The sequence below is a fragment of the Apis cerana genome, linkage group LG1 (assembly GCF_029169275.1).
Source record: "Apis cerana isolate GH-2021 linkage group LG1, AcerK_1.0, whole genome shotgun sequence".
NCBI lineage: Eukaryota > Metazoa > Arthropoda > Insecta > Hymenoptera > Apidae > Apis > Apis cerana.
This window is the reverse complement of record NC_083852.1, coordinates 19,779,018-19,791,356: the sequence shown is the minus strand read 5'-3', so window position 1 is coordinate 19,791,356 and position 12,339 is coordinate 19,779,018. Positions and strand designations below refer to the sequence as shown.

The 12,339-nt window shown below is 39.1% G+C and overlaps 1 protein-coding gene and 1 long non-coding RNA gene across 4 annotated transcripts in view; one reads left to right on the top strand and one right to left on the bottom strand.

The window, feature by feature from the left end:
* Window positions 1–427: 427 nt before the first annotated feature.
* LOC107992941 (hemicentin-1-like) overlaps window positions 428–12,339 on the bottom strand; it is a 119,106-nt gene continuing 107,194 nt past the window's right edge. For all 3 annotated transcript variants that reach the window (XM_017049066.3, XM_028664399.2, XM_062087444.1), the window contains 8 exons: window positions 10,524–10,793; window positions 9,475–9,583; window positions 8,325–8,511; window positions 7,037–7,175; window positions 6,307–6,494; window positions 5,904–6,037; window positions 5,317–5,551; window positions 428–1,389 (listed from right to left, as the gene is read on the bottom strand). In XM_017049066.3, coding sequence (XP_016904555.1) covers window positions 1,285–1,389; window positions 5,317–5,551; window positions 5,904–6,037; window positions 6,307–6,494; window positions 7,037–7,175; window positions 8,325–8,511; window positions 9,475–9,583; window positions 10,524–10,793 — 1,367 coding nt within the window. In that variant the 3' untranslated portion in view covers window positions 428–1,284. The remainder of the gene's footprint in view (window positions 1,390–5,316; window positions 5,552–5,903; window positions 6,038–6,306; window positions 6,495–7,036; window positions 7,176–8,324; window positions 8,512–9,474; window positions 9,584–10,523; window positions 10,794–12,339) is intronic.
* Window positions 926–4,516, top strand: LOC114576881 (uncharacterized). The gene is made up of 3 exons (XR_003696403.2): window positions 926–1,064; window positions 1,214–1,488; window positions 2,424–4,516. It is a non-coding gene; the product is annotated as an uncharacterized LOC114576881 (long non-coding RNA).

Below are 12,339 nucleotides of genomic sequence, written 5' to 3'. Positions count from 1 at the left end.
AAGAGAAAACATCACTAGATTATTGTATCTGCCCTCTTGCGATGAAATATTGAAATTATATTTCAAAATTTATCACGAAGTTTCTACTCTATGTAATATTTGGGTAATTTCGTCATTATGTATAATTATTTGAAACGGTTTATTTCAAATAATATAAATTTTATTGTGTTCAGTATAAAGAAGAAAACGAAATACGAATTATTTTGTCAAAATGTATTATCTGAATTATTAAAGTGCATTTTATTCAAAATAACTTTATATTTGTTATAAAAGGTAAGTTATACTTACGTTTTTTTAATAATATACGAATGTTTAAAATATATGTGAGTATATAACATTTTTTTCATAATATATATTATAAGTCTTATATTCACATTTTAATGATTTAAACAAAATAACAAATTGTATAAACAAACGTGCAATCAGGTATTATTAATATTTATAATTAATTAAGATAAGTGATGTTTGCACAATTCCTTTATTGAAAGTTTTTTCATAATATTAGCAACAATTATGTGGAAAAAAGAAATATATTCAAATCGTTGCGTTAATTTTTGAACATTCGACAATGTACGAACATTATCATAAATTAGTTCGTTTAATATTAATAAAACCAATAAATATTCAAAATTACCGTTTTATTAACAACATTATTATCGCAAGCATTATAAATACCTTTCGAATATAGTTTTCATTTTGATTGGTACCGACATCGTAAAGATCGTCTTTGTCGGGGCAGTATTATTATGTGATAATGGCAGTATTATTTGCGCGAAAATGATTTTTCACTATGAAATATATTAACATAAAGTAATTAATATTAAAATTCACAATATTGTCGAGTTCCTCAATAGTCTCGAATTATAAATACCGACAATATCAACCGAATAGTGCTCAGTGTTCTTATTCGAGCGATAATTTCCTTCGAATCTGTACAAGAAAAGGAAATTTGTCGCACGAAAAAAGAAGAAAAAAAGAATTCAGAACAAAAATTCGTTGGTTGGTATCAATATCGATCGACGATATGAAACATCTCACTTCGCGTTGTATGGAACGCAACAGAGGTGAGCGAAAGAGAGGTGGAAAAGATAGCAAATTATGCGTTGATTTCCTTTGATTTGATTTTATACCACTTTTCAGTCTCGTCCTATCGATTTTTCTAACATTTTCACCGTTATTTTCTTCTCATTTCTGGTGTTTTTTTTATTTTCAGTTTCTTGCAGGATGCGCGCATGTGTGTGCGATCAATGTGTACATCAATAGAAAATAGAAATAGTAAAATCTTCAGTTCGAACTCGGCTTGAACGTCGTGTACTGCGGCGGCTTCTCGATCTTGCAATGGGGCTTCAGGGTTGCTAAACGATCTGGTTTGAGAAACAGCTGCTCCCCCTGCACAATTTTCATCTTAAGGATCTTAAGAGCATACGAATCTGGTCGCGTTCAAGACACGCGTGTAACCGGAAGCATCGGACAAATAAAACTCTACAGGTATGTACATATGCTACGGGTGATTACATGACATTTGGGAATGGTAAACTATATAATATATATAAGAGTGGTTTGTGCAAATATTTTCGTATACGAGACAGAAACAGGGCCGTTTTATATCTCGGATAATGATCGGCTCATTGTTTTTTACATCATTATTACATATGTACTTATTGATGAGTATTTATTATTGCGTATATCATTATTGACACGATTACCAAAATGATGCATTTTATTGCGTAAACATGTTGATAAACAAAATATAACAGATAACAATTGCATGATATAAATAGAAATTTTGTTTTTTATAATGCTATATATTTTAATATAATTTTATAAACGCATCATCTTGTTCGATCATATAATATAGACGTATCTAATGAGTTTTGAATATTCGCAAATACAAAATGAATATATGCGTGTACATTAATATTATTGATATCGATGTAAATAATGTAAATATATCGGTCTGATAAACAATTTAAATAAATATTTAAAGTGGTTAGTTAATCAAAATTTCATAATACATTGGAATTCTTGTTTAATCTAAATATTTATACTTTTTCAAGGCAAAACTCTTCATTCTCGTTTCATAAAACGGTCCTGAATTTAAAATCTTGTATCAAACGGGAGATTGGGAATGTGAAGCAAACAGTGCTCGTTGTTACGCAAACATGTCACATACCGCATACGAGTTCCAAAAAGAATAGATTTCGTATTGATAATTCGTATATCCGCACAACATGCTCGCAATCGTTTTCACGAGTGTGAAAGGGATATTGCTGGGTCTGATAACAAACGGACAAGCACACGCATCTGTGTGATTATTTTTTAATGATAACATGATACACGAAAGAGAGTACTCGAAATTTATTCGAGCTGTTTCTACGCAAAATGTCATACACCATCGTCTCACGTAGATTGCTCGGTTACAGGTTATGAACGAAGTGGCACCAATAATAGTTTCGAGATGCGAGCAGCAAAGCTAATTAATCGTTACAATGATTTTGCGCAATGATAATGATGATTCGCGATCGGACGAAGTGCAAATGAGATGAAATGGAGGAAAGAGAAAGAGAGAGAAAAAATGAATAAAAGAGAAAGAGTGGGAGAGAAGAACGTCTCGATGAATATAAAAGGTATGCATACACAAATGTTAACATGCACGTGGAATTTGCGATGTCATAACATGCTTGATAATGATCCTTGTCAAAGGCAAATCAAGGGAAAATTCCCTCGAGCCATTCAAATTAAATCTTTTACGATTTAGCAATTATACCGTGCACGTTCTACATCTGTTCAAGGATTGGTTTAAGTAAATAGTCGTATGCTTTTCTCTATCGATTTTCGAAGAATCAGTTACACGTGTATACAACGTAAAACTTAACGTTTATTGAGTCGCGGAACTATCTTGAATAATCGTTAACTTCGATTAATGATTAGCATTATGGTAACCTATTTGTATTGAGCGGCGATTCTCGCTAATTACCGATACGCTTATTTGAACGAATAGATCGGTAATCGAACATACGATTATCTGTGGCTTTTAATTACACTGGCGGATGCACACCGTCCGATTATAATATTAATAATAATAATAATAATAATAATAATAATAATAATAATAATAATAGATTCGTCGATAATGCGATTTATCGTAAGTAATTATCTTCACAACCGTATGTATATAATATAATTATATATATATGTGTATATTAATACATATCTATATAAATTTTTCAAGCTTCTTCGATGCACATGATCAGCTAGTGATTTAGCCGACGTTATATTTAAGAAACGAGTAATATAGTTTCTTTAATAAAAATCAGTCTTTCGTTTTCTTTCGTTAACGCTTAAGGGAAACACTGGTGGCTGTATCAGAAATATATGGATGCAAAAATAAAACGAAAGCAAGAATAAGAATGCAAGCTGAAAGAATTAAATTTCTTATTTAACCTTGTTATTCACGGTACAATCGTTTCTCTTATAACGCATACGATCAATCTGTATCAGATAGTAAAGTGATCTAAGATTTTAATTTACCTTCTTGCGAATATATTTTCCATACGATGTCCTGTAAAAATGGATCAGATTATATTGAAATCGTTGAAGAAGTTGAATTAAAAATCCTTTTCTTCTTGCAGGTAATTCACGATTTCCATTTATAATTTTTCCATTTAAAATTATTTCCAAGATGTTACATGGAGCAAATTGTGTGGATATATATCGTGAATAGATTCGTTCGATCGTTTTATCGTTAAAATTACACGGAAGAATAGAGATTCGATGGCGTTATAGCAGAAATGGTTATAACCGCTACTTACGTACACGTACCTAATGACATTACCTACAAGGACATTGCGGTAATTGGGAGAGGGACACCGCGGTGTCTAGATGCAACCAAATGCATGCGTAATACACCCTACTGGCCGCATAAATCACTCAAATGACTATCTCGATCGGGAAAGGGACAGCGGCTAATGGTCAATACTTGTGTAAGTCTATATTGTCTTGGTGGCTAATATTAGGATCGGAGACGATAAACGTGATATACTTTCAACGTGTGTGTATATATATACAAGTTTATGAAATGATAGTTCGTAACTGTAATACGTGTATTCCGTTCTTTTCAAAGCACTATGTATCGTGCAGAGCATGAGTGTAGTATGTACATGAATCCTTTGAAATCGTTCCTTTTTCGTTCTTACTGGGCGTGAATGAACGTCAATAGAGGTCTAACGAGTGAATTTTTCGATCGAATGGTATTTAATGGGAGAGCATAACGTAACCGACTATCGTAAAGACACGTGTAACGTTTCTAAATATATATTCAATGTACGATACTCTAACACGATATTTTCGTTCGTATGAGATAACTTTGATGAATTTATATAAACGAGAGAAAAAAAGAAAAAAGAAAACTAGATGAGAAGTGATGATGATCGATGAAAATAAACAGAGATAGAATAAGCATAAAACTGTCTTAATTAACCAGATAGGAAATAAATGGGTTTTTTCATGCTAGAAATCGTACATCGTTTTTATAAGTTTTCAAATCGCTTGTAAATATCTATAAAAGATGTTAACGGGTGCTAAACTCTCGAACATGAAACTTTTTTTTGCTACAATCAACGACAAAAACGCTTCAAAGATCTTCGATTTTCCTCGAAATTTTCGTCCAACTTTTGACGAAAGAGAAGGAATCATGCTTGGTAATCTGTATCGTACAGGATTATACGGTAATGCGGAAAACCAAAGCAACTGAAAACACGACTTAATGCTTCTACGTTTTGTTTTTCGCGGACACCAGGCCGCTCTCTAGCCGGAGAAATGGGTTTTCGCGGGACCAAAAAAATTTCACCTTTACCGCGTATACTTGCGCGAATGTAATGGACTAAACGCGATGCTCGTCTAAATCCAAAGATATTTTTGTACCGGTATTTTTCTCTCCGGTAAACAGTAGCGGGGATTTTAAGGAAAAAATTCGAAAGGGAAAATCACAGGTAGAAGGATTGAAAGAAAAAAGTTGACTAGATGGTGCTAGGAATGGAAAATTAAAATGAGTTGCCTGGAGGATCGTGTTGCGTTGAATCTGTTATTAAGGATTCGCTCGAAAAACAAAGAAAAACAGTGTGAAGGGAAAGATTGTGTTGCGTGTTGCGTATATATTCGTACATATTCGTGCATTCGCGCAACTATATGGGGGAAAGATACTTGGGACTAAAGGAAAAGGGAATAAAACAACATTTTGCAGGACATCGCTCAGCGACATCATCTGTGAGAATAGTTTTTGTTTCTTGTTTCTTTCTGTTTATTAACTTATCTGACCTGAAGCGTGTATTGTGGCCCGTGAGGTTGTCCATGGTGATGATGATGATGCCTCTGATAATGTTGCTGTTGGTGAGGCGGATCGTGTTGATAACACTCTTGTTGATATTGTTGCGATGGGACGGGCTTCAAGACGTGATTCGGTCGTTTCTCGGACGCGTACTGTTGACTGTTCCTTTCCATCGTATCCACTGCTAGACGGGGATCCTCTATCATTGTGTTCGAAGCCTTCGTACTGAAACAAGCCACCGGCTCTCTGATCCGCTTTTAACGTGTACCGTGGATAGCAATATCGTTACTTTATCCCTAGTTTTCTCGCTTTCGCGCGCAATTCGATTCGTTTGGGCATAGGGTACATCGTATATCGTATAGAATCGTACGAAGAGGAAGAAATTAGCGTCGGTTCCGCGATACCAACAATTAAGGGAACGGGAAGGAAGGGAAACAATGCGTCGAATAATTTATTAGCGCGTATACGTGCTCCGCGAGAATGTGTCCCCTTGAAAAGAGTTCTCTAGAGTTTTCCATGTAAATTGCTTCGACGTTTATTCGTGCAAATCACCAGAGACGCAATATCGCGTGCTTACCAATGCACTTGCTGGAGTGCAGGCACCGTATTTCTGGCCACGCAGCATCTATCCGAGCGTAGGAAACAAACGAATCCCATTACCAGCACCGAGAGCACCGTAAACCCAGCGACAGCGCCGATAACGAGTGGAATCTGTAACAAATACGCGGCAGGAGGGAAAAAAAAAGCTTTTTACTGGAGCCAAGGGAACATTGTCTGGAACGTGCACGCGATATATACGCGTGCATCGGGATATATATGCTGTCAACCGTTTTAATTTAAATACCAGCAGACATTGTTCAATTATTTAATTAGTCCACTTGTTCTCGCGAGAGAAGAGAGAAAAAAACACAAGAGAATGTTTACTCGAAATTCATTGGTTGGACGAGTTCTTGTTTTACGACGAATATCGTTTTAATTACCTGGCCTGGTTCGTCGACTCTCAACATCAGGGCTCGACGATCGCTCCCACGATCGTTTTCCACGATTACGTGATACAGTCTTTGATCCTCCTTCACCGTGCTAGTCAGTTCTAAAACGGCTATGTAACAATCCTCGACCGCTAACGGCTCTAGATCCAACGCTCGATACCGTGATTCCAGTACTTCACCTGTGAACATTTGCCCGATAATTAGACCCGATGCTGATTCTTCGCAGCGTCGTAATATCGTAAATCAACTTAAAATTGTCGAAACGATCGTAGAAACGAGCGATTCTGTGGAAATAAACGAACGAAAAAAAAAAAAAAGGAAGAAAGAAAAGAGAAAAAAAGAGAAAGAGGAGAAAACGAAAAATTTAAAAAATAGAAATTCGTTCTACACGAATCGCGTCCGATAAGGTGCGAACTAAATTCGTGGAAAGGGCGAAGATAAAGTCTTGAGAATGGAGAGGCAGTCGATAGTGGCTCGAAGATCGAAGGTTCATCGTCGTGAAAGTTGGGGTTCTCCGATTCGAGAAGGACGCGAGAAAAAGGTTGATAATTAAAGGGGGAAAGTTGGGGCTAAAGGGATGCTCGAATTAATTAATCGCGAGTATACCACTTTTCAGTAATAAGGAGTGCCAATTAGTGAGAAGAGACGTACATAAAAAAACTGAAAGAGCAAACCAAAGACTCGAATACTTTTGGCGGTAGAAGCTAGGAAGCAGTCTAACCGGCGTGGAGTCTGGTGCTGCCCCATTCCCAAGCCACGAGCCGGGGCTTCGGGTCGGAACATAGTCTGATCTCTAATTTCGCCGGGCTCCCTTCGGTCGTTGCCACGACGAACTTCTCCGTGATAGCCGGTTTCACCACCTGCGACACAGGTTAACCAACTTTTTTCTCAATCTTGTTCGACTCTTATTTCTCTCTCTCGTAAGATGTTTCTATTTTTAATCAAATTTTCACATCGCAAATATCTCTGCATTTTTTCGAAACTAACTCGGTCGGTATTCAACGTGGAAATTTTAAATTTTAAATCGATTTTATCGGGGACAATGCAACGCGATATGAAAATGCGCGAGTCACAAAAGAGTGTTAATACACTGGTCGATAATTCTTTTTTACCTCTCGCCCATTTTTTGTTTTTCCTTTTTTTAAACGGGAGTTTTTGTTACGAACATTTTAAAATTAATGTTTCCGTGAAAGGGTCAAATATATCGCGTCGATTTCGCGGCAATATACAGGAACCACAAGTGGTGCACGGATCATGGGCCACGAAACGTAGGCGGCAAATGGGACCGGTGTAACTGCAATCAACCGACGAGTGTGTCGTGAAAATGACGTTTTACTCGGTATGTACGCACGCACGTACACGTAGTTTTTCAACCACCTCATACGTGCACGAGCTCGGTATAAATATGAATTTCTCATTCCGTATTTAAATATGTCACGGTAGAGGATGGTAGAGTTATATTTCGTCGTGTGTGCGTCAACAGATCGACAGAACGGAACGCGTATGTAGAACGAACAAACATAATTTTGTTAATTAATTGCAGGTAGAAATTGTTTGTTTTCCGATTGTGCATTGATTTCGCGATAAAAGCATCGAATCGATAATACATAATTACAACGTGTAAAAACCAGATAACCCCGGTGTTTATTCCTTCTCGACCCTACATTTCGATCGATTAAATTTTAACTCGACCATCATCGTCGTCGCGTTCAATTCGATTTGCGCGTCAACTGAATTTTTCTGATTAATCCATGCAGTGATATACATTTGATTTCATCTTTTCGAACACGCGTACAAATTAAACGAGTGGCCCTCGATGTATGAGTTGCTATCAAAAAAAGAAAAAAAAAAAAGACTCCGTCTCTCGAGAACGACGCAAGATTTATTTCATTTTTTTCATAAGATGAGGGAAGGATATTTATTAGAATTTTAAAAAAGGCGATTGCGATTCGGGAAAAAAATTGAATCAAATTGACGTGATTCGTCGATGTATTATCGAGCCTTCTTACCCTCGGAGCGCCGACCACTTGCAACGATACAGGATCACTTTTAACTTCCCTGACGTTTCCATTGATCTTGTTCGAGGCGAGACATATATATTGACCCTGTTGCTCGTACGTCACGTTCGTCAGGATCAATCGTTGCCCTGTACCGCATTCCAATGGCATCCGACCGTCGGTGAAGATTTGAGCCCACCTGATTGAAAATTGGAAAAAATGATTGTCGCATCTCGATTCGGTCATATGCTAGTTTGCTACTACGATGACGAACGAAATGAGGTTCACCATTCTGTTCCATGCTAACCGTGCGAACCAAAATGTTCATAAATATGGATAACGTTTGTTCGTGTTTGGGGAAACGCTAAAGAAGCAACAAGTACGTAAACAGGCGAAAATTATATATAATAAGCAGATATTTACAAACGAAATAAAATGATAAATTACGCAATTACACCTTCGATATGAATGTATATTTGTATAATCTAAATTAGCGGTTCTTAAATTGTAAATAAGATTCGTTATTTTGGAGTCTATAAATGTCTCGCGTTAGAATTTCGTTTCATTCACGAATGATATTCACAAGTGCAACAAAAATATTCGTTATTAAACTTCAGAGGAGAGCAACAAATGGAAGATGAAATCGCATTTTGATCGAATATTGTTGTATGCCGTGTTTGCTAATGTTTCATATATTTTTATTAACGTTGATATTTCCGCAGGGGGGACTTTTCTGTAAGTCCTTTGGGTAGTAGCGCACCCACGTACCCGAGCTGAAAACCACACCTGATCCTGCAGATATAACGCGAAAGCAAAATTCCTCTCTCCGGTTTTCCGGTTCCACAAAGGTTAATCTCTCATTATGGCCAAGCATCTTTCATTTACGTCATAATTAGAAAGAAAAGAAGGAAATTAATAGTACTGGCAAAACAAACATGATACACGAGAGGAATCTTTGAATTTATCAAATTTAAGAACCGCTGATCTAAATTCTTTTTTGCAGTGAAATTGTGTTTACGTGCGATGCGATATAAAATTGTGAAGAGGTGAAAATCGAGTAACAAAAAATTGATTGAACGGGGGAGGGAAGGAAAAAAGAAAGAGGAAAATTCGAATGGAGAAAGATGCGGAACTCGCAGCAAGCATTCGATGAATAGATCACCTGTACTCGGCCGGTGGCATAGCGTCGGCGTTACACTCGAACGAGGCTCCGGAAAATAACAACGCCGTGGTTAGTCGATCTGGCCCGACCGAGCTGATCGTCGGCGGATCTGCGTGAAAATTAAACCTTCTCTATCGATTCTCGATCGATGTCCTCAGTGTCGAGATTAAACGTAAAGTTTTGCTGACCGGTTTCGCGCGAACTCGAAATCCTGGCGATTTAACTTTTTTGACGCTATCGCACGCGAAATATCTCGCGATCGCGATGTTAATGCGACTCTGTGGACGAGATATTTTATAGATTTCGTGAATCTTTGATTAGGATATAAAGTTTATTCGCATCTCGTCGTTAATAGATTTGGTTAAGTGTTTGAGGGCAAACAAGTAAATTTCTAAATTATTCCGATTTTGTGTAAAACGATTGAAAAGCTCGTCCTCGAAATAAACGTCGCACAAACGTTATTAAAACGCTCGTTTTCGCGAGCAAATTCTCGCAACACGTTATTAGATAATTTTGCATCGGTTCAGGCTCTTCGATTCTCCACTCGATTTCCCAAAGATTGGTGAACGCGGCGAACGATCCCCCGCGAATCAAACGATCATCGTCGCGACGTTTAACGAGTTTTCGTTTTACTAATTCTCGGCCCGGGATAGCTGTGTTGGATAACTTGGTAGGTTGGAGTGGCGAAACTGTCGAAAACGGGTTGAAACCTGGCAAATATTAAGCTGCTGTAACGCAAATACCGTTTCGAAACTATCCGACGAGCTACTTGTAAACACTTTGCGGCGCTTCGATGATTCCCGTCTCGGGATTCGATCATCCCTTGTGGATCGAAGCGTAACCGAACACCGTACAGAGAGGATCCGTCTCGCGAAGAGTTATTTTTATTCACAAAGTGGTTTCAAATAAACCCGGTTAATTCCGCCTCGCGAAAACCGATCGGTATAACAGCCTCTGTCTCTGACACGGAAAAAGGGTTAATCGCGGATACTTTTAGAATCCGATAAGATGATGGCGGATAGAGGGAAAACGGGGACGTTGACACTTACAGTTGACGGACACTTGAACGGACACTGGGCTGCTTTCACCCTCGGTGTTGGCCGCTTCACAGATATAGACGGCCGCGTGATTCCTATAGATCGGGGAGAATAGCAACGTTTCTCCGATACTGGCCACTTCCGTCACTCCCGGACTCTTGGTCCTCCTCCAGAGGATCGAGGCCGGTGGATTTGCATCGGCCAGACATCGTATCTCGAGTTGATCACGACCCTCTTCCAGTTGGCCGGTCGGCACCCCGACCAGTCTCGTCTCGGGCGCGTCTGAAACGCATTTTCCACTTGTCGGTGATAGTTCCATCGAATAAGGGAAATTTTAATTGCACGATTAGTCTCGTTACCTCTCGCGCCTCGATGCCAAGGCGAAGAAATTAATTTTCCGGGTGAAAAAGAAAAAGGAAAAGGAGAACGATCCCGGCAGAGGTGGAGCGGCACCCGTGGTTCGACAAACGGAGGTTTAATTGAAATCGCAGACGAGAATTGCTTTAATCGTAGCGCGTCGATTCGTGGAACGCTACGGGAAAATAAACACACCGGTTTCGAGAGTAAACGTAGCGGTAAAAGTTTTCAGATTCGATGATTCGTTAATGAGCGCGTAATTAAAAGTGGATCGCGGTGAAAGAAACGGATCGTCGATCGAGAAAAGAGGCCACGACGACTACTGGGTTACCCGTCGACCCGATATTCGATCCGGGACAAAGATGTCCTCTCCTCTGTCTGCTTTCCCTCCCCTCTTCTTTTCTGTTCCGTTAGGGGAAAAGGCAACGCGCGGAAAGGCCGATAATGGAATGGAAAACAATGGCGCGCGAGTAGAGAACACGTCAACTCGGCGTACAAACCTCGAAATAATGAATCAAAGTTGAAACCGGTATCCCCCGTCGTTTCGTTATTATTCCTTGTCAGAAATAATTAGTTGGCCGCGGCTCGCGAAAAATTCAATTACACCTGCGCGCAGTTAATCCTGCGGTCGTTTTCCCAACGGAGGAGAGAAAGAGAGGAGAATAGATGGAATTGTTCACCGGCTGATTTCAGTCTCTTCGGTTAATCGAGGTGTGCGTTATCGTTATCGCGCTAGCTTTGAAAAATTTTCTTTTTCATTCCCTTTCATCCCCCGTTCGTCCTCCTTTGTTCCTTTTTACTTACGAATCGATCGTGTTCGGATCGTTCGGATCTTCGTTCGCGCATTCCAGAGATAAAATCGTCGAGATTTCTTTGCCAGGATTATTTTTCATTTCGTGAAGACTATTACTAATTACAAGTAAGCGGTGTTCGTTTGCGAGGAATAACTGTCGAGAAAGTTTTACCCTCTTAATCTGTAACCCATCTCTACGCGAGATAAAAGATCTCGTGTAGAAAAATCGAAGGGGTTGGAATAATAGCCGATTCGAAGCGGGGAATGGAATCGTGTTTCGATAAACCCGGTCTATTGAACTAGTCGGTCGGCAAGCACTGTATTCTATTAACGTACATCGAATCGACGCGTTACGTGGTATTTTTCAGCGAAAGCAATTACGCGGTTGAAGGGTCGGTGGATGGGGGGATGGGGGTGGTACCCGTAGGCCCGGCCGAGGAATATGGGAACGAAAGGAACGACGATCTCGTTCGCTTTTCGCTACACCCTCCCAACCTGTTTTCAACCACCCTGTTTCGACAAAAGCTTTCGATTAAAAGTACTGGACGTGGAAAATAATTTACCGTGTTAATATGCAATTACTCCCTTACCCCTTGCCACGTTACCCACGGCCTCTCCCCACTCCCCCTCCCCCCTCGTTGATTTAAATCAATGAAACTGTGCGCCGCTCACGGAGAG